At 37.1% G+C, this 19,044-nt stretch overlaps 1 protein-coding gene and 17 non-coding genes across 20 annotated transcripts; 17 read left to right on the top strand and 1 right to left on the bottom strand.

Moving 5' to 3' along the window:
- Positions 1-4,091: 4,091 nt before the first annotated feature.
- TRNAC-GCA lies at positions 4,092-4,163 on the top strand. Its single transcript has one exon. It is a non-coding gene; the product is annotated as a tRNA-Cys (tRNA).
- Positions 4,164-4,350: 187 nt separating this feature from the next.
- On the top strand, positions 4,351-4,422 carry TRNAC-ACA. The gene has a single exon. It is a non-coding gene; the product is annotated as a tRNA-Cys (tRNA).
- A 251-nt stretch (positions 4,423-4,673) lies between these two features.
- On the top strand, positions 4,674-4,745 carry TRNAC-GCA. The gene has a single exon. It is a non-coding gene; the product is annotated as a tRNA-Cys (tRNA).
- A 192-nt stretch (positions 4,746-4,937) lies between these two features.
- Positions 4,938-5,009, top strand: TRNAC-GCA. The gene has a single exon. It is a non-coding gene; the product is annotated as a tRNA-Cys (tRNA).
- Positions 5,010-5,884: 875 nt separating this feature from the next.
- Positions 5,885-5,956, top strand: TRNAC-GCA. Its single transcript has one exon. It is a non-coding gene; the product is annotated as a tRNA-Cys (tRNA).
- Positions 5,957-6,047: 91 nt separating this feature from the next.
- Positions 6,048-6,119, top strand: TRNAC-GCA. Its single transcript has one exon. It is a non-coding gene; the product is annotated as a tRNA-Cys (tRNA).
- Positions 6,120-6,206: 87 nt separating this feature from the next.
- Positions 6,207-6,278, top strand: TRNAC-GCA. Its single transcript has one exon. It is a non-coding gene; the product is annotated as a tRNA-Cys (tRNA).
- A 919-nt stretch (positions 6,279-7,197) lies between these two features.
- TRNAC-GCA lies at positions 7,198-7,269 on the top strand. The gene has a single exon. It is a non-coding gene; the product is annotated as a tRNA-Cys (tRNA).
- Positions 7,270-7,539: 270 nt separating this feature from the next.
- Positions 7,540-7,611, top strand: TRNAC-GCA. Its single transcript has one exon. It is a non-coding gene; the product is annotated as a tRNA-Cys (tRNA).
- Positions 7,612-7,702: 91 nt separating this feature from the next.
- TRNAC-GCA lies at positions 7,703-7,774 on the top strand. The gene has a single exon. It is a non-coding gene; the product is annotated as a tRNA-Cys (tRNA).
- A 160-nt stretch (positions 7,775-7,934) lies between these two features.
- TRNAC-GCA lies at positions 7,935-8,006 on the top strand. The gene has a single exon. It is a non-coding gene; the product is annotated as a tRNA-Cys (tRNA).
- A 90-nt stretch (positions 8,007-8,096) lies between these two features.
- Positions 8,097-8,168, top strand: TRNAC-GCA. Its single transcript has one exon. It is a non-coding gene; the product is annotated as a tRNA-Cys (tRNA).
- A 141-nt stretch (positions 8,169-8,309) lies between these two features.
- On the top strand, positions 8,310-8,381 carry TRNAC-GCA. Its single transcript has one exon. It is a non-coding gene; the product is annotated as a tRNA-Cys (tRNA).
- A 163-nt stretch (positions 8,382-8,544) lies between these two features.
- TRNAC-GCA lies at positions 8,545-8,616 on the top strand. The gene has a single exon. It is a non-coding gene; the product is annotated as a tRNA-Cys (tRNA).
- Positions 8,617-9,048: 432 nt separating this feature from the next.
- TRNAY-GUA lies at positions 9,049-9,120 on the top strand. The gene has a single exon. It is a non-coding gene; the product is annotated as a tRNA-Tyr (tRNA).
- Positions 9,121-9,284: 164 nt separating this feature from the next.
- TRNAC-GCA lies at positions 9,285-9,356 on the top strand. The gene has a single exon. It is a non-coding gene; the product is annotated as a tRNA-Cys (tRNA).
- A 144-nt stretch (positions 9,357-9,500) lies between these two features.
- On the top strand, positions 9,501-9,572 carry TRNAC-GCA. The gene has a single exon. It is a non-coding gene; the product is annotated as a tRNA-Cys (tRNA).
- A 1,714-nt stretch (positions 9,573-11,286) lies between these two features.
- LOC111444292 (inositol phosphorylceramide glucuronosyltransferase 1-like) lies at positions 11,287-18,453 on the bottom strand. Of its 3 annotated transcripts, none has more exons than XM_023082335.1 (11): positions 18,076-18,453; positions 16,700-16,820; positions 16,350-16,535; positions 16,054-16,217; positions 13,919-14,026; positions 13,531-13,668; positions 13,302-13,439; positions 12,888-13,152; positions 12,654-12,777; positions 11,535-11,659; positions 11,287-11,321 (listed from the first exon to the last, which is right to left on the bottom strand). In XM_023082335.1, exons 1-11 carry the CDS (start codon positions 18,322-18,324, stop codon positions 11,302-11,304), a joined length of 1,638 nt encoding a protein of 545 aa, XP_022938103.1. In that variant the 5' UTR covers positions 18,325-18,453; the 3' UTR covers positions 11,287-11,301. The 3 variants fall into 3 exon arrangements, with proteins under 3 accessions (XP_022938103.1, XP_022938101.1, XP_022938102.1); XM_023082333.1 differs by lacking the exon at positions 11,287-11,321 and adding an exon at positions 11,326-11,454; XM_023082334.1 differs by lacking the exon at positions 11,287-11,321 and having other exon boundaries at positions 11,326-11,659.
- Between the last annotated feature and the right edge of the window lie 591 nt (positions 18,454-19,044).

The raw sequence follows: 19,044 nt of genomic DNA, 5'->3' as shown, positions 1-19,044 counted from the left end.
AGTTACCTCCTGGTCCAATTTTAAAATGTCTAAAATTGAAGTTTAGACACTGTCTTACTATTTTGGACCATTTTAGAGCCATTTTTGATGTATTTATGAGCGTTTAAGGTTAGTATGACTATTGTTTAGCCAATTAAAACTATTTGGAGCCAAGTTGACAGAGTTAGCTAATTTTATTTCTTAAAGATATTTTAATTATGATGTCGTAAACGCCGCAAATCAACGACAGAACAAGATCCATTTTGTATCATATCCCCTCTCCCTCATAAAGAGGGTTCATGCTGCCTCGGGAATTGGGAATGTATGGATTCTCGAGAAGAGAGAAGCCAAAGTGGTCCCCCAGACCTATTCTTACTAGTGGAGTAGGGTTGACTTAATCCATAGGTTAAACCTTTCGCTCGATACTAGTATACTTAAATCTCGACAAACAAAATCAATCGAATTTCGATGCAGGAATTAGCAACTAAGCCAAAAAAGTAATTATTGTTATTCTTGGAACTCATTCACGCTAGATAAATTGAATGTTGTATGAATAACACGTACCATTACAGAGAAGGTCGATCGACTCAAGAGTGGAATCTTTTTTTTTATTTAAATATTTAAATCTCGATTCTTTTATTTATTTATTTATTTTCTCAAATGGAATCTTTTTATTATTATTATTTTCCCCATTGAGAAAGGCAATTGTTCTTGTGTCAAATAAATAAATAAAAAGCTAATGGTTGTGGACATTTTTTTTTTCAAGAAATAATTAATACTTAAAGGATAAGAATGATGAGTCATCAAAGTCTTTATTTATCTTCAAATTAACTTTTTACTTTTTACTGTTCTTTACACGTGTCACCATGTATGCCTCATAGTTTGGTGGGAAAAGGCTTCTAATTTCAAAAGAAATAATATTTAATAATATTAAATAATATCAAAATAAAATGTGAGCCAACTCATTACCTTTCTTTTTTTCTATTGGTTTGTGACTCATCAAATAGTAATAGTGAGCATTTTGGTAAATTACACAAATACCCCTTAACTTGTTTCTATTTTTTTGTTAATTAATATTTTTATTTTTTTTAAAAAATTAGAAATATTAATATTTTAATAAAAATTATTATAAAAATATTTATATGACTCGATAACTCGATCAATCTTGTAACAGCCCAGATCCACCGCTAGCTGATATTGTCCTCTTTGGACTTTCCCTTTCAAGCTTTCCCTCAAAATTTTAAAACGCGTCTACTAGAAGAAGGTTTCCATACTCTTGGTGGTTTGTTCTCCTCCCCAATCGATGTGAGACATCACAAACCTGGATTTCCAACTCAAACTATCAAAGTTGGGTTCGTGCTAATTTTTTTTAAAACTAAAAAATTTGGTTCGGTTTGAGAGTTGACATTTTTTTCATTGGGTCAACTTGGTCAACCTAAAAATAGGATTACACCTTACTGTACTTACAAAAAAAATTAAAAATATTGAACGTTTGTAATGGATATTAGTGATGTATTGTGACTTGTAAATGTTTGATATTTTAATTTTATGAGATTTTAGTTATTAATGTAACGTATATTTTGGATACTAAGATTTTTTTATATAATTCTGACAACTCTAAACCCAACGACCCAACAATCCAACCTGTTGGGTTGGGTTGTGAACTCTATTCGAGCTTTTCGGGTCATCAACTTAATCAATTTAAAATTTCGAGTTGGTTCAAAAGATTTTTTTCAATCCAACCTAATATGTGTACTCCTCGTTGGCGGATTTGAATCACTAACTTGTTAAAGACCTCTTTTTCCTTTTTACGAACCACGGGAGTGTTGAGAGCCTAAAAGAACAAAGCTCATTTTTCTTTTCAAAGTAAAGCGTTATATGGTTGGCTCGTCAAAAGTCTGGTTCCTTGTTTGCAAGTGAGATAATTGTCTCTTCAACATAGCGGCATCCCTTTTCGTAAAACGGTTGAGTCCCCCTGTCTTTTATTCCGTTCTCAAGTCCCTGAACTTATGAAGTCTCGTGTCTGTAGTAGACCAATTTGTTAACATCCCCCAAACCATTTTTAATTAACATAATGACATCGAGCCCTTGCTGCAGCCCGAGCTACTGAATCTGCTGCTTTATTTTTGGTATCAGAAGCGTGCCAATTCGAGCATAATGCCCACACTAAAGCACTCAGCCTTGAAAAAGATTGGAGAGCATGGTGGTAAACCGAAAAGAACACGAAACCTTGCTGGTTGAAAATTGAAGACGAAGCTTTACACTTAAGTCATTAACAACTTATTGTTGCCTTTTATAGGGTGACTCGAAATAATTAATAAATGCACGTGGAATTGCATGAAAGTATGAACGAAGGTGCAACAAGTAATAAGTACGCTATTGTATCTAATAGGGACTAGACACGCATAATGAACTAAACTTCACCTTTTTTTTTTTTTTACGACTATATAATGCTTTGTTTTCTTAACTGAGACACAAACTCCAAAGATTTCATAGCTTAGTAGCAGCATTTGACGGTAGATTAAAAGGTTATTACTCCGCTCCTCAAGCGTCTCTTGAGAATTTGAATGAGTTTATACAGAGGAGAAAAGTGGCAAAAGGTAGGAATTAATATTAACCATTGAATTGTGTAAGGAATAATGGGAGGTGGAGATTAAAAGTAAATAAATAAGAAAATTTTTCAAATTTATTTATTTAAAATTTTTAATATAATAATAATAAAAAGATATGTGAGTAACGGTCAAATGAAAATTCACAATTTATTATAAATATAATAATATAATAATATAATATAGTAATAATATAAATCGATGTGAGTAACGAATAGATTCAAATTTATATTTTGTAAAAATAATTTTATTTAGAAATATAATAATAATACTTTGATATATTTTGATTTGTCCATCATTTTGATTTTGCTGCCACATCATCACGTCGGGTATGTTGTCTCGACTGTAATTTCTTCGTTTTAGCTCTGATTTGAGTAATTGAAAAGTCGTTGAAATCGTCATTCGCGAACTTATACTGTGGACAGTTCAAAATACTGAAAATAGTTAATAATTAAAAGTAGGTTTGTTATCATCAAAACATCAATCAATAATGGATTGAAATTGATTAAAGTGAGATCAAGGGCCAAAAAGGCAACACTCTAAGCTTTGCGAATTTTTTTAGCGAGGGTTCATAGCTGAGTAGTAGAGCATTTGACTGCAGATTAAGAGGTTTCATCTCTTGATTGACCATAATGCTTTGCTTTCTTAACCCAGACAAATTTTTTAGCAATTGAGGGTCCATAGTTTAGTGGTAGAGTATTTGACTATAGATCACGAGCCTTTTTCTTATTCTAACTCAATGCTTTGCTTTCTTAACCCAGACAGAAACTCCAAAGAAGTTTTTTAGTAATTGAGGGTTCATAACTCAGTGGTAGAGTATTTACCTGCAGATCAAGAGGTCACTAATTTGAACTCGGTTGAGCACTTTTATTTTCTAACTCACTTTCTTGATCGACCATAACCATAATGCTTTGCTTTCTTTCTCAACAAAACCCCAAAGAATTTTTTTTAGATGTTTGGACCTTTTTCTTTTTCAAATCCCAAACAACTTTTTTTAAGAATTGAGGGTTCATAGTTAAGTAGTAGAGCATTTGATTCAGATCAACAGGTTTCCTTTCTTGATGGACCATAATTTAAAGTTCACCGATTGGGCCCTTTTCTTTTTTAACTCACTTTCTTGACCATAATGCTTTGTTTTCTTTTAACCTAGACAGAAACTCCAAAGAATTTTTTTAACAATGGAGGGTCCATAGCTTAGTGGTAGACTGAAGATCAAGAGGTTTTTTTTCAGCGAGGTTCATAGATGAGTGGCAGAGCATTTGACTGCAGATTAAGAGATTTCGTTTCTTGATTGACCATAATGATTTGCTTTCTTAATCCAGACAGAAACTCTAGAGAATTTTTTTAGAAATTGAGTGTCACAGCTCAATGGTAGAGCATTTGACTGCAGATCAAGAGGTCATCGGTTGGACCCTTTTGTTTTCTAAATCAGTTTTGATCGACCATAATGCTTTGCTTTCTTAACCCACACAGAAACCCCTGAGAATTTTTTTTAGCAATTGAGGGTCCATAGCTCAGTGGTAGAGCATTTGATTGCAGATCAAGAGGTCACCGGTTTGAACCCGATTGGGCCCTTTTGTTTTCTAACTCAGTTTTGATCGACCATAATGCTTTGCTTTCTTAACCCAGAGAATTTTGCTCAGTAGTAGAGCATTTGACTGCAGATCAGGTCCCCGTTGTTTTCTAACTCAATTTTGATCGGCCATAATGCTTTGCTTTCTTAACCCAGACAGAAACCTCAGAGATTTTTTTTAGCAATTGAGGGTCCATAGCTCAGTGGTAGAGCATTTGACTACAGATCAAGAGGTCACCGGTTCGAACTTGGTTGGGCTCTTTTGTTTTCTAACTCAGATTTGATCGACCATAATGCTTTGCTTTCTTAACTAGACAGAAACCCCAGATAATTTTTCTTCCAGACAGAAACCCCAGAGATTTTTTTTAGCAATTGAGGGTCCATAGCTTAGTGGTAGAGCATTGGTTTGAATCCGGTTGGGCCCTTTTGTTTTCTAACTCAGTTTTGATCGACCATAATGCTTTGCTTTCTTAACCCAGACAGAAACCCCAGAGATTTTTTTTAGCAATTGAGGGTCTATAGCTCAATGGTAGAGCATTTGACTGCAGATCAAGAGGTCACCGGTTTGAACCTGGTTGGGCCCTTTTGTTTTCTAACTCAATTTTGATCGACCATAATGCTTTGCTTTCTTAACCCAGACAGAAACCCCAGAGATTTTTTTTAACATTTGACGATCAAGAGGTGGCCCTTTCGTTTTCTAACTCAGGTTTGATCGACCATAATGCTTTGCTTTCTTAACCCAGACAGAAACCCCAGAGATTTTTTTTAGCAATTGAGGGTCCATAGCTTAGTGGTAGAGCATTTGACTGCAGATCAAGAGGTTACCGGTTTGAACCCGGTTGGGCCCTTTTGTTTTCTAACTCAGATTTGATCGACCATAATGCTTTGCTTTCTTAACCCAGAAACTCCAGATAATTTTTTTAGCATTTTAATGCTTTGCTTTTTTAACCGAGACAGAAACCCCAGATAATTTTTTTACAGAAACCTCAGATAATTTTTTTAGCATTTTAATGCTTTGCTTTTTTAACCGAGACAGAAACCCCAGATAATTTTTTTACAGAAACCCCAGATAATTTTTTTAGCATTTTAATGCTTTGCTTTTTTAACGGAGACAGAAAACAACCCCAGATAATTTTTTTAGCATTTTAATGCTTTGCTTTTTTAACCGAGACAGAAAACCCCAGATAATTTTTTTAGCATTTTAATGCTTTGCTTTTTTAACCGAGACAGAAAACCCCAGATAATTTTTTTAGCATTTTAATGCTTTGCTTTTTTAACCGAGACAGAAAACCCCAGATAATTTTTTTACTGAAACCCCAGATAATTTTTTTAGCATTTTAATGCTTTGCTTTTTTAACCGAGACAGAAACCCCAGATAATTTTTTTAGCATTTTAATGCTTTGCTTTTTTAACCGAGACAGAAAACCCCAGATAATTTTTTTAGCATTTTAATGCTTTGCTTTTTTAACCGAGACAGAAAACCCCAGATAATTTTTTTAGCATTTTAATGCTTTGCTTTTTTAACCGAGACAGAAAACCCCAGATAATTTTTTTAGCATTTTAATGCTTTGCTTTTTTAACCGAGACAGAAAACCCAGATAATTTTTTTAGCATTTGACGATCAAGAGGTGGCCCTTTCGTTTTCTAACTCAGTTTTGATCGACCATAATGCTTTGCTTTCTTAACCTAGACAGAAACCCGAGAGATTTTTTTTAGCAATTGAGGGTCCATAGCTCAGTGGTAGAGCATTTGACTGCAGATCAAGAGGTCATCGGTTCGAACCCGATTGGGCCCTTTTGTTTTCTAACTCACTCAGTTTTGATCGACCATAATGCTTTGCTTTCTTAACCCAGACAGAAACCCCAGAGATTTTTTTTAGCAATTGAGGGTCCATAGCTCAGTGGTAGAGCATTTGACTGCAGATCAAGAGGTCACCGGTTTGAACCCGGTTGGGCCCTTTTGTTTTCTAACTCAGTTTTGATCGACCATAATGCTTTGCTTTCTTAACCCAGACAGAAACCCCAGAGATTTTTTTTAGCAATTGAGGGTTCATAGCTCAGTGGTAGAGTATTTGACTGCAGATCAAGAGGTCATCGGTTCGAACCTGGTTGGGCCCTTTTGTTTTCTAACTCACTCAGTTTTGATCGACCATAATGCTTTGCTTTCTTAACCCAGAAAGAAACCCCAGATAATTTTTTTAGCATTTTAATGCTTTTTTAACCGAGACAGAAAACCCAGATAATTTTTTTAGCCTTCTTAACCCAGAAAGAAACCCCAGATAATTTTTTTAGCATTTTAATGCTTTTTTAACCGAGACAGAAAACCCAGATAAATTTTTTAGCCTTCTTAACCCAGAAAGAAACCCCAGATAATTTTTTTAGCATTTTAATGCTTTTTTAACGGAGACAGAAAACCCAGATAATTTTTTTAGCATTTTAATGCTTTTTTAACCGAGACAGAAAACCCAGATAATTTTTTTAGCATTTTAATGCTTTTTTAACCGAGACAGAAAACCCAGATAATTTTTTTAGCATTTTAATGCTTTTTTAACCGAGACAGAAAACCCAGATAATTTTTTTAGCATTTTAATGCTTTTTTAACCGAGACAGAAAACCCAGATAATTTTTTTAGCATTTTAATGCTTTTTTAACCAAAACCCAGATAATTTTTTTAGCATTTTAATGCTTTTTTAACCGAGATAGAAAACCCAGATAATTTTTTTAGCATTTTAATGCTTTTTTAACCGAGACAGAAAACCCAGATAATTTTTTTAGCATTTTAATGCTTTTTTAACCGAGACAGAAAACCCAGATAATTTTTTTAGCATTTTAATGCTTTTTTAACCGAGACAGAAAACCCAGATAATTTTTTTAGCATTTTAATGCTTTTTTAACCGAGACAGAAAACCCAGATAATTTTTTTAGCATTTGACGATCAAGAGGTGGCCCTTTCGTTTTCTAACTCAGTTTTGATCGACCATAATGCTTTGCTTTCTTAACCTAGACAGAAACCCGAGAGATTTTTTTTAGCAATTGAGGGTCCATAGCTCAGTGGTAGAGCATTTGACTGCAGATCAAGAGGTCATCGGTTCGAGCCCGATTGGGCCCCCATAGCTCAGTGGTAGAGCATTTGACTGCAGATCAAGAGGTCATCGGTTCGAGCCCGATTGGGCCCTTTTGTTTTCTAACTCACTCAGTTTTGATCGACCATAATGCTTTGCTTTCTTAACCCAGACAGAAACCCCAGACATTTTTTTAGCAATTGAGGGTCCCCGATTTGAACCCGGGCCCTTTTGTTTTCTAACTCAGTTTTGATCGACCATAATGCTTTACTTTCTTAACCCAGACAGAAACCCCAGAGATTTTTTTTAGCAATTGAGGGTCCATAGCTCAGTGGTAGAGTATTTGACTGCAGATCAAGAGGTCATCGGTTCGAACCCGGTTGGGCCCTTTTGTTTTCTAACTCACTCAGTTTTGATCGACCATAATGCTTTGCTTTCTTAACCCAGACAGAAACCCCAGAGATTTTTTTTAGCAATTGAGGGTCCATAGCTCAGTGGTAGAGTATTTGACTGCAGATCAAGAGGTCATCGGTTCGAACCCGGTTGGGCCCTTTTGTTTTCTAACTCACTCAGTTTTGATCGACCATAATGCTTTGCTTTCTTAACCCAGACAGAAACCCCAGATAATTTTTTTAGCATTTGACGATCAAGAGGTGGCCCTTTCGCTTTCTTAACCTAGATAGAAACCCAAGAGATTTTTTTTAGCAATTGAGGGTCCATAGCTCAGTGGTAGAGCATTTGACTGCAGATCAAGAGGTCATCGGTTCGAACCCGATTGGGCCCTTTTGTTTTCTAACTCACTCAGTTTTGATCGACCATAATGCTTTGCTTTCTTAACCCAGATAGAAACCCCAGAGATTTTTTTAGCAATTGAGGGTCCATAGCTCAGTGGTAGAGTATTTGACTGCAGATCAAGAGGTCACCGGTTTGAACCCGGTTGGGCCCTTTTGTTTTCTAACTCAATTTTCTTTCTTAACCCAGACAGAAACCCAGATAATTTTTTTGTTTTCTAACTCAGTTTTGATCGACCATAATGCTTTGCTTTCTTAACCAGACAGAAACCCCAGAGATTTTTTTTAGCAATTGAGGGTCCATAGCTCAGTGGTAGAGCATTTGACTGCAGATCAAGAGGTCACTGGTTCGAACCCGGTTGGGCCCTTTTGTTTTCTAACTCAGTTTTGATCGATCATAATGCTTTGCTTTCTTAACCCCCAGACAGAAACCCCAGATAATTTTTTTGTTTTCTAACTCAGTTTTGATCGACCATAATGCTTTGCTTTCTTAACCAGACAGAAACCCCAGAGATTTTTTTTAGCAATTGAGGGTCCATAGCTCAGTGGTAGAGCATTTGACTGCAGATCAAGAGGTCACTGGTTCGAACCCGGTTGGGCCCTTTTGTTTTCTAACTCAGTTTTGATCGATCATAATGCTTTGCTTTCTTAACCCCCAGACAGAAACCCCAGATAATTTTTTTGTTTTCTAACTCAGTTTTGATCGACCATAATGCTTTGCTTTCTTAACCCAGACAGAAACCCCAGAGATTTTTTTTAGCAATTGGGGGTCCATAGCTCAGTGGTAGAGCATTTGACTGCAGATCAAGAGGTCACCGGTTGGGCCCTTTTGTTTTCTAACTCAGTTTTCTTTCTTAACCCTTTTGTTTTCTAACTCAGTTTTCTTTCTTAACCCTTTTCTAACTCAGTTTTCTTTCTTAACCCAGACAGAAACCCCAGATAATTTTTTTGTTTTCTAACTCAGTTTTGATCGACCATAATGCTTTGCTTTCTTAACCAGACAGAAACTCCAGAGATTTTTTTTTTAGCAATTGAGGGTCCATAGCTCAGTGGTAGAGCATTTGACTGTAGATCAAGAGGTCACTGGTTTGAACCCGGTTGGGCCCTTTTGTTTTCTAACTCAGTTTTGATCGACCATAATGCTTTGCTTTCTTAACCCCCAGACAGAAACCCCAGATAATTTTTTTGTTTTCTAACTCAGTTTTGATCGTCCATAATGCTTTGCTTTCTTAACCAAGACAGAAACCCCAGAGATTTTTTTTAGCAATTGAGGGTCCATAGCTCAGTGGTAGAGCATTTGACTGCAGATCAAGAGGTCATCGGTTCGAACCCGGTTGGGCCCTTTTGTTTTCTAACTCAGTTTTCTTTCTTAACCCAGACAGAAACCCCACATAATTTTTTTGTTTTCTAACTCAGTTTTGATCGACCATAATGCTTTGCTTTCTTAACCCAGACAGAAACCCCAGAGATTTTTTTTTAGCAATTGGGGGTCCATAGCTCAGTGGTAGAGCATTTGACTGCAGATCAAGAGGTCACTGGTTCGAACCCGGTTGGGCCCTTTTGTTTTCTAACTCAGTTCTGATCGACCATAATGCTTTGCTTTCTTAACCTAGACAGAAACCCCAGAGATTTTATTTAGCAATTGAGGGTCCATAGCTTAGTGGTAGAGCATTTGACTGCAGATCAAGAGGTCACCAGTTCGAATTAGGTTGATCGACCATAATGCTTTGCTTTCTTAACCCAGACAGAAACCCCAGATAATTTTTTTAGCATTTGACGATCAAGAGGTGGCCTTTTCGTTTTCTAACTCAGTTTTGGTCGACCATAATGCTTTGCTTTCTTAACCCAGACAGAAACCCCAGATAATTTTTTTAGCAATTGAGGGTCCATAGCTTAGTGGTAGAGTATTTGACTTTAGATTAATAGATCATCGGTTCGAACCCGGTTGGGCCCTTTCCTTTCTAATTTTTTTAGGAATTGAGGGTTCATAGCTCAGTGGTAGAGCATTTGATGCAGATCAACAGGTTTCCTTTCTTGATTGACCATAATGTAGAGGTCACCGGTTGGGCCCTTTTCTTTTTTAACTCACTTTCTTGATCGACCATAATGCTTTGCTTTCTTTCTTAACCCAGACAGAAATCCCAAAGAATTTTTTTAGCAATTGAGGGTTCATAGCTCAGTAGTAGAGCATTTGATGGCAGATTAAAAGGTCACTGGTTCAAACTAGGTTGGGCCCTTTTCTTTTCCAACTCGTTTCTTCATCGACCATAATGCTTTACAAATTTTTAGCAACAACTGTTTTTTAGCAAATGAGGGTCCAAATTTTTAGCAACTGTTTTTTAGCAAATGGAATATCAAAATTTGATTTTTTAAAAATTATGTTGAACATTATAGTATACATAACTATATTGTCCGCTTGAAGGCCCAATATCCTTATTGACACACCACCCGATGTCTGGTTCTAATACTATTTATAACATCCCAAGCCCACCACTAACATATATTGTCCGTTTTGGCCTATTGCGTATCGCTATCATTTTCCCGATTTTAAAACACGTCCACTAGAGAGAGATTTCCACACCTTATAAGGGATGTTTCATTCTCCTCTCCAACTAACGTGAGATCTCACATTGTTTTTTAAGGTCACACAAACTTCCAAGCTAGCTTTATAAACCTTTCATAATTCAAAAGGTATCTTAAAAGGACATATTTGGATGGAACAAGACAACCTCTATGCTTAGAAGACACATATTAGGCATGCGTTACATAGACATCTTTTCGTTGTATAACCTAACATATTATAAAGCTAAAAGAATGACCAAACGAATTATAGTATTGTTGGAAATCTACATGAACATGAATTCGATTAAAATTGAGAAGCTCTGATATCATGTCAAGAATGATGCTCTTATACCATATTAAGAATGAGAAACAAAAGTAGGATTGAAAGTCCAAAAAGTGAGATCGAAAGTCCAATTTTCTTGTAGTTAGTAGAATATTTTCTCTTATTTTTAGAATTTAATTTGTAGTTTATATTCTACTTAAACGTTGTGAATATTAACGAAAATTGGACTTTCGATCCCACTCGGACTTTCAATCCCACTTGTTTCTCATTCTTAACATGGTATCAAAGCATCATTCTTAACATGGTATCAGAATAGGAGAAGAGGAAGAACTATCGGAGTGAGAGAAGAGTAAGAACTATCCGAGCTTCTCATTCTTAACATGGTATAAGAGCTTCTCGTTCTTAAGAGATTCAGAGGAAATGTAACAAAATTTGAAGATTTCTCATTTCAACATAGACTTGTCTGCACCATCAAACGAATTAAATTACCATAATTTACTTAACCTTTATGAAAGAATGGTCTCACAGGCTAAGAAGAGGGTTAAAAAAAACTTCAAAATCTAGTTTTTAGAGTTGTACAATGAATGATATGAGACCTGAAAGTTAATACAAGAAAATTTTCTATTTCACAGCACTGCTCCTACTTAAACAAATCATCAACACAAGAAACACATACCTCTGCTGCCTCTTACACCATCTCTGCTCTCAAGACCTCTCAAAAATGATCTTATTGCAAGGTGTTCAGAAGCATATGTCATAAAAGCTACCAAGACTAGCCCTCCTACAACCATCAAACCTAACCTGTCAAAGGAAAGGAAAAACACAGGGACATGAAATACGATATGATTGTTTTCGGGATGACGACACAAAGAAATAATATCTTTTCGACATGATGGCACAAGCAACAAGTTCCCCAATACCATCAAAATATGTATTGTGGAAGCAGTAATGAGGGTAATTGTAGATATAGAAGTTGTAGTTTAAGGAAAATTGTAATGCCCCAAATCACCGCTAGCTGATATTGTCCTCTTTGGGCTTTACCTTTCGGGCTTCCCCTCAAGGCTTTAAAACAAGTCTACTAGAGGAAGGTTTCCACACCCTTATAAATGATGTTTGGTTCTCCTCCCCAACCAATGTGGGACATCACAATCCACCCCCCTTTGGGCCCCAGCGTCCTCATTGGCACTCGTTCTTTTGTCCAATCGATGTGGGACCCCCACCAAATCTACCCCCTTTGGGGCCCAGCGTCCTTACTGGCACACCGTCTCGTGTTTACCCCTTTGGGGAACAACGAGAAGGCTAGCACATCGTCCGGTGTCTGGCTCTGATACCATTTGTAACGTCCCAGATCCACCACTAGCAGATATTGTCCTCTTTGGACTTCCCCTCAAGGCTTTAAAACATGTCTACTAAGGGAAGGTTTCCACACCCTAATAAAGGGTGTTTTGTTTTCCTCCCCAACCAACGTGGGACATCACAAAAATCATCAAAACACCAGCTATAATACAAGCACGTTACAGTCAACGTGCCGAGGAATCATATGACAGTAATGTTGCATAAAACATTGAAAGTTTAAGAATTTCAAAAAAAATTGTTTAAAGCTCAGAAACCAAAAGGGCAGACATGACAGCTTTCATGCATGTCATGTTGTTAATAGTCCTATACACGTTTCGTCTACATTATGGGAAAACACAAATAAAGATACGACAGGCAAACTGTATGAGTAAATTTTTCAAAGACAAGCAGATTCTGAACATTGTTACTGTTTGTGGCAATAAAGAGCCGAGTAAATTACCTCAAAAACAGAGCAGTAATACCCAAAATACAGGGCAAAGTTGGAGCAACAACAGCCAAGATTGCCATTCCTAGAACATAAAACCATGTGGTAACGTCACAGTTCGGTGCCTGCCACTGATGATCTAATAAAGAAGATAAATCAACAACTTAGAAATCACATAACAACAACATTTGTTTGGTTGCAGATACTCATATTAGAAATTGAGAACAGCTGCGAAGTGTTCAAGCAAACCTTTAGCAGAATAATCCAAGGACTCAGAATCAGAGGAGAGGGATCCTGCTTGTGTTGCCATTGATTTTCCCCATTTGTATATAAAATGGAGATAGCCTCCAAATAACACATTGAAAATTGTGAATATCCATTCATACATCAACAGCAAGCCAGTCCATGGCGTCACTTGGCTCGGTACAATCACAAATGCAAAGGCTATGGCAGTTACAGCAGTGATAAAACAGACAAAGATCGATATTCCACCTAAATAAACAGGTATCTTGAACTGCACGTCATCGTAGGAACTCGTACGTAAGACAAGGTATAAACTTCAAAGAAATGAAATAAAAAGTGATACACAACTCATGACTTTGAAACGAATGTTATGATTGTAACATGCTACTAATATTATAGAGACAAAAAGAGGAAACTCACCTGATGGTTCAAATTAACAGTATTGAGTGAAGAAAGACCAGTATAATTAACAGTTCCAACAGACTTTATTTTGTAGTAAAGATGTCTGGCTTGGTCGCATAACACGCTTCGCCATGATGTACTACAGTACCGCCGTGCCTGTGACAAAAATAAGAAACCATTTAGATCCAAATATGACTAATCTTGTCCTTGTAATTACAATTCAAAGATATTTTACCATATTGCTTACCTGAATACAAGATTGATAGTTACAAGCGATCAACGCAACAAGAGGAAGAAGGGCAAGAATTTTGACAATAATATCATCATAAGGATTTCTACCCCTACCAGTTCCAGGAAGGGAGTCTTCCAGCCTTTCCCTGACATTCTACAACCAGCAAACAAAAGAAAAGCTTATAAGTGGCACTAAATATTTCACTCCTATAACAAGAAAAACTATTTCAATAGTCAAAAATCAGGTTGCCTGACTCGTGCACACCGTTCGTTTGGGAAGGATAATTGAAGGATAATTGAAGTGAATGCTTGCAAATGTGTGACGCTATGATACATGATAAACCGTGCACGTACACAAGCAACAAAGGAATAGAAGAAACTAAAAATAAAATTCAAGAGGATACCTGCCAGATATCAACAGGCTTTAAGAGCCAAGACGTCCACCAGTCCCATGGTTTGAGGGGCCCCAGGGTATAGTGGATAACCCGCAGTTCGCTTTCGTCTACCATCCACTGCAGAAATATGCATAATGCTCAAATAAGATTGCAGGTATTTACATAGAAATTAGAGAGTTTTACTTCCAACCACAAATATAAGAAATCATTTTAGGACTTCACCTTTAGTTTTTTTTCACCTTAATCCCCCTTTTAACAGGATGATACCTATTCATCCATAAATTTTTTACACTTCTTAAGTGTCTCCTTTCTTTCAATTTGAAATCAAAACCCCATGAATTGCCTCCAATATGCATTTGTAATCCATATGAGGAACTTTTAAATTTAGCCGACCAGTATTCTTTATACCCGACCTCAGAAGCTTGCAGTGTAACATTAGAGAGAGATAGAGAGAGATCTACGGTGATAGCGTAGGGATATGGTCAATGGTTCTCCCAATAACTAAAAAGTATATCATGCCTGAATCTAACTGGGGTTCGCGGTGGTGGAGGAACTGGATTGGAAAAAAGAGGGATTCCAGTTGTAAGATATCTAATGAAACCGTCAGTGGAATTGAGATCTCATTCAAAGAGAAAGATATCAAATATTTGGAGTTTCTTTTTGTATATTATATGGATGATCAGATCCGCAAGGACCATGATTGGGAATTGTTTGATCGTCTTTCTCTGAGGAAGAGGCAAAACATAATCAACTTGAATTCGGGACAGCTATTCGAAATTCTAGTGAAAGACCGTTTGCATGGACTGGCCGCGCACTTGTATGGTTTGGAGAAGCTTATTTGTCTTATAGTTTAGGTGCTTAAAACATTTTTGGTTTTATTGCTTGTTGTTTTGTCTGGTTCAATAATATTGCTTATTCGAGTGAGTTTTACGGGCCGATTGGACCTGAAGCTTCTCAAACTCAAGCATTTACGTTTCTAGTTAGAGACCAACGTCTTGGAGCTAACGTTGGATCCACTCAAGGACCTACTGATTTAGGTGGGCTTGAAATCATCATGCAAGTACTAACTTTGTTGTAGGTGTGGAGGTTTTGCCATATGGTGGGGTGTACGGTTGTTTACATATTAACTACCGTACAGAGAGATCTTGTACCGACTTTCTACGGTATTAAACTTCTCTGCTCTACCCATGATTTTTTTCTCAAAGATTATTGCATATGTTTTGTAATTACGGTCTTTCATTAATTTGTGCTAATCGGGGAGTGTTTTCGAATGCATTTTTTACTACATTTGATCAAGAACAAAATTAATTTCTCATAAAAAAAAAAAAAAAAAAAACGTTTAGTTCTTGAACTTCCCCATAAGACCACTAGGCTAACACATTATAGTAGCGATAACTTATCAAATCAATTACTTGGAGTGGACGACCACAACTTTCTCCTTTCGGAGAACTTGCCAATGACATATCTTGGCTTCCCTTTAGGGAGAAAGGCGAAGAACCTTAAATTTAAGGCATAAATAACATTGAAAAGGAAAATACACCGAAAGGAGGTAATGAGCATCATGTGAGACGAATGAGAATTCATACAGATATACTCAATTCAATTGTAACGACCTAGATCCACCGCTAGCAGATATTGTCCTCTTTGGGCTTTTCCTTTCGGGCTTCCCCTCAAGGCTTTAAAACGCGTATGCTAGGGGAAGGTTTCCACACCCTTATAAATGGTGATTTGTTCTCCTCCCCAACCAATGTGGGACATCACAATCCACCCCCCTTCGGGGTCCAGCGTCCTCGCTGACACTCTTTCCTTCCTCCAATCGATGTGGGACCACCCCCAAATCCACCCCACTTTGGGGCCCAGCGTCCTTACTGGCACACCACCTCGTGTCTACCCCCCTTCGGGGAACAGCAAAAAGGCTGGCACATCGTCCGGTATTTGGCTCTAATACCATTTGTAACGACCCAGATCCACCGCTAGCAGATATTGTCCTCTTTGGGCTTTCCCTTTCGGGCTTCCCCTCAAGGCTTTAAAACGCGTCTGCTAGGGGAAGGTTTCCACACCCTTATAAATGGTGATTTGTTCTCCTCCCTAACCAACGTGGGACATTACATAAATAAAGCCACTAAAACTGACCGTAAATGTACCTTGTTAGCAAGCATGTAAAGGCCAACATCCGCATTATAAAGAGTAGAGAGTCGCTCCATTTCAGGAGCTGGTCTGGAACGTAGCACTTCCGGTGACAGGTTTGGCTCAAAAACGTGTGCACTAGGAAAATTAGAATAATACGAGTTCAAAAAGCCTTGATCCCCTGTTAAATTAAAACAAAAGTGTTCATCAAAGTTTGAGACTTCTACATGTTCATCAAAGTTTGAGACTTCTACATAGTCCACATAAAAGCAAGCAAAAAGTATAGGTAAGATTTTACAACAGGATCATCTACCTCCGGTGTAAGACGGCAACGTCCTAACTTTGCTCATCATGTCATTGAAAATAGCTTCAGACGGTTCGACAACCATAACACCAGAATTCAGCCTTTCAGAATGCTTCAAGTTAGCACAGAATTTGATACATTTGAAAAGATCATCAATATTTTTCACCACAATTGTATCTGCGTCAAGATATACCACTGCACAACAGTGTAATAGAGATTAAACAAAAAGCAACCGAACACTGCTTTGTAAAGGTCGTATACACACAAAGTAAAATGAACTATCCAACAAAGATCCCCACATAATTGGAAGAAACACTACATATTTTGTACAATCTGTACAATAAGAACACAAATTTTACCCTTTCTATAGTCGGTCATGTTAAATATTTTCAGCTTCGTATAGACGCCCCAAAACCTCGATGGACGAACTTGATTAGGATTTTCCAATAAACTAATCCTCTCCACTATCCACCCATCAGCCTGCACAGTTATATAAGAAGCAAAACATAAACGCACATACATACATGAACTTCCAAAAGAAAATCATAACAAATGGGATTAAGGATTCATTTTGAGACACTAATTTTCCAAGTTTCAATTGTCTTAACTTTTTTCCACTTGATATCTATGAGTCATGAGTGTTAGGACCAACTGGCCCACTCATCAACTAGCCTATACAACATTTGATTGTTAAAAACCTCATAAAATTCTAATTGCAGACACTCCAACCATGGATTTAGATTAAATTCTCTGCCATTAGGGGAAAAAAGCTTAAGAAAACTCCCTTGTGTAACGATTCAGGCCCACCACTAATAGATATTGTCTTCTTTGGGCTTTCCCTTTCGGGCTTCCCCTCAAGGCTTTAAAACACGTTTGCTAGGGAAAGGTTTCCACACCCTTATAAAGGGTGTTTCGTTCTCCTCCCCAACCAATGTGGGATATCACAATCCACTCCCCTTCAGGGCCCAATGTCCTTGATAAGGGTGTTCCGTTCTCCTCCCCAACCAATGTGGGATATCACAATCCACCCCTCTTCAGGGCCCAACGTCCTTGCTGCACTTGTTCCATTCTCCAATTGATGTGGGATCCCCACCAAATCCATCCCCTTAGGGGCCCAGCGTCCTTACTCGCACACCATCACGTGTCTACCCCCTTTGGGGAACAGCCTCCTTGCTGGCACATCGTCCGGTGTCTAGCCCTAATACCATTTGTAACGGCTCAGGCCCACCGCTAGCAAATATTGTCCTCTTTGGGCTTTCCCTTTCAGGCTTCCCCTCAAGGCTTTAAAACTCGTCTGCTAGGGAGAGGTTTCCACACCCTTACAAAGGGTGTTTCATTCTCCTTCCTAACCAATGTGGGATATCACAATCCACCCCCTTCAAGGCCCAGCGTCCTTGCTAAGGGTGTTTCGTTGTCCTCCCCCACCAACGTGGGATATCTCCAATTGAAAGATTACTAATTACTCTAATTTCATAAACATCCCAGCGTCCTTGCTAAGGGTGTTTCGTTGTCCTCCCCCACCAACGTGGGATATCTCCAATTGAAAGATTACTAATTACTCTAATTTCATAAACATCCACACACATTCAGACTAAATCAACATATAGGATGAAATTCGAAAATAGCCAACAAATCTAACTTAAAGCAAGACAGAAATAAGCAGAAAGTATCCATCAAATAAGCTGTTCTAATAGCTCAAATTTTCTAGGAAACATAGAGAAAACTATTCCCTGACCTCTAATAGCTTCGTAGCATACTCAGAAACGCCATCAGAAACCAAGGCCACCATGTCCCTGTTAGACCCAGTATCGCGAATCGATTTACCAAGAACTCGAACCCCCAAAAGAAACTCATCGCCATACAAAAGCGTAACATAAGCTTCGTCGGAGGACGGCGATTCAGATGAAGAAGAAGCTGCTAACACTCGATTTAGAACGAAAACCAACGCGATCGTGATGAAAATCAAACCGCTAGATTTCATCATAAAACTATAAAAATTAAAAAATTAAAAAAAAGGAAAAAAAAGTTAAATTAATCCCCCAATTTCGTTGGAAAATTGGGAATTTTATAGAGAGAATCCTTTTGGAAGACTTGCCGATTGAAACGATTTGGCTTCTACCTCTCTCTCTGCATGTCGCCACCTCGACGCTTTTCAGAGGCGCCTTTTTTGAATTTTTTTTTAGCGTAATCTGGTGTGGTTGGTTCCACACAACTTTTGCTGTATCCCATCTTATTTATTTTTTAAAATACTAATTAACTTTTATTTTAAAAAATATATTTTCGAAATTTTAAATTTAATTTAAAAATAAAAAATATTTTTACGGTTAGGAAGTCGTTATTATCTATTTAAGGAATATAATTACTTTTTTTCAAAAATATTTTTGAATTTGTAAAAAGTTTAATTAATATTCTTAAAATGACATTTTGCCAGAAAAAAAGATAAATCTCTTGAATTTGTAAAAAGTTTAATTAATATTCTTAAAATGACATTTTGCCAGAAAAAAAGATAAATCTCTTTATTCAAAAGGTTGTTTTTTTTAATAATTATTCTTCAATTTATTTATTTTTTTTTTTTTACTTCAATTTCAAGTTGGTATATTTGAATTTTTTTCAATAATGATTTTATTTTCTNTTGGCTCAAAAACGTGTGCACTAGGAAAATTAGAATAATACGAGTTCAAAAAGCCTTGATCCCCTGTTAAAT

The sequence above is a fragment of the Cucurbita moschata genome, unplaced genomic scaffold (genome assembly GCF_002738365.1).
Source record: "Cucurbita moschata cultivar Rifu unplaced genomic scaffold, Cmos_1.0 Cmo_Scf00006, whole genome shotgun sequence".
NCBI classification, from domain to species: Eukaryota; Viridiplantae; Streptophyta; class Magnoliopsida; order Cucurbitales; family Cucurbitaceae; genus Cucurbita; species Cucurbita moschata.
This window is presented reverse-complemented; position numbering and strand designations above follow the sequence as displayed.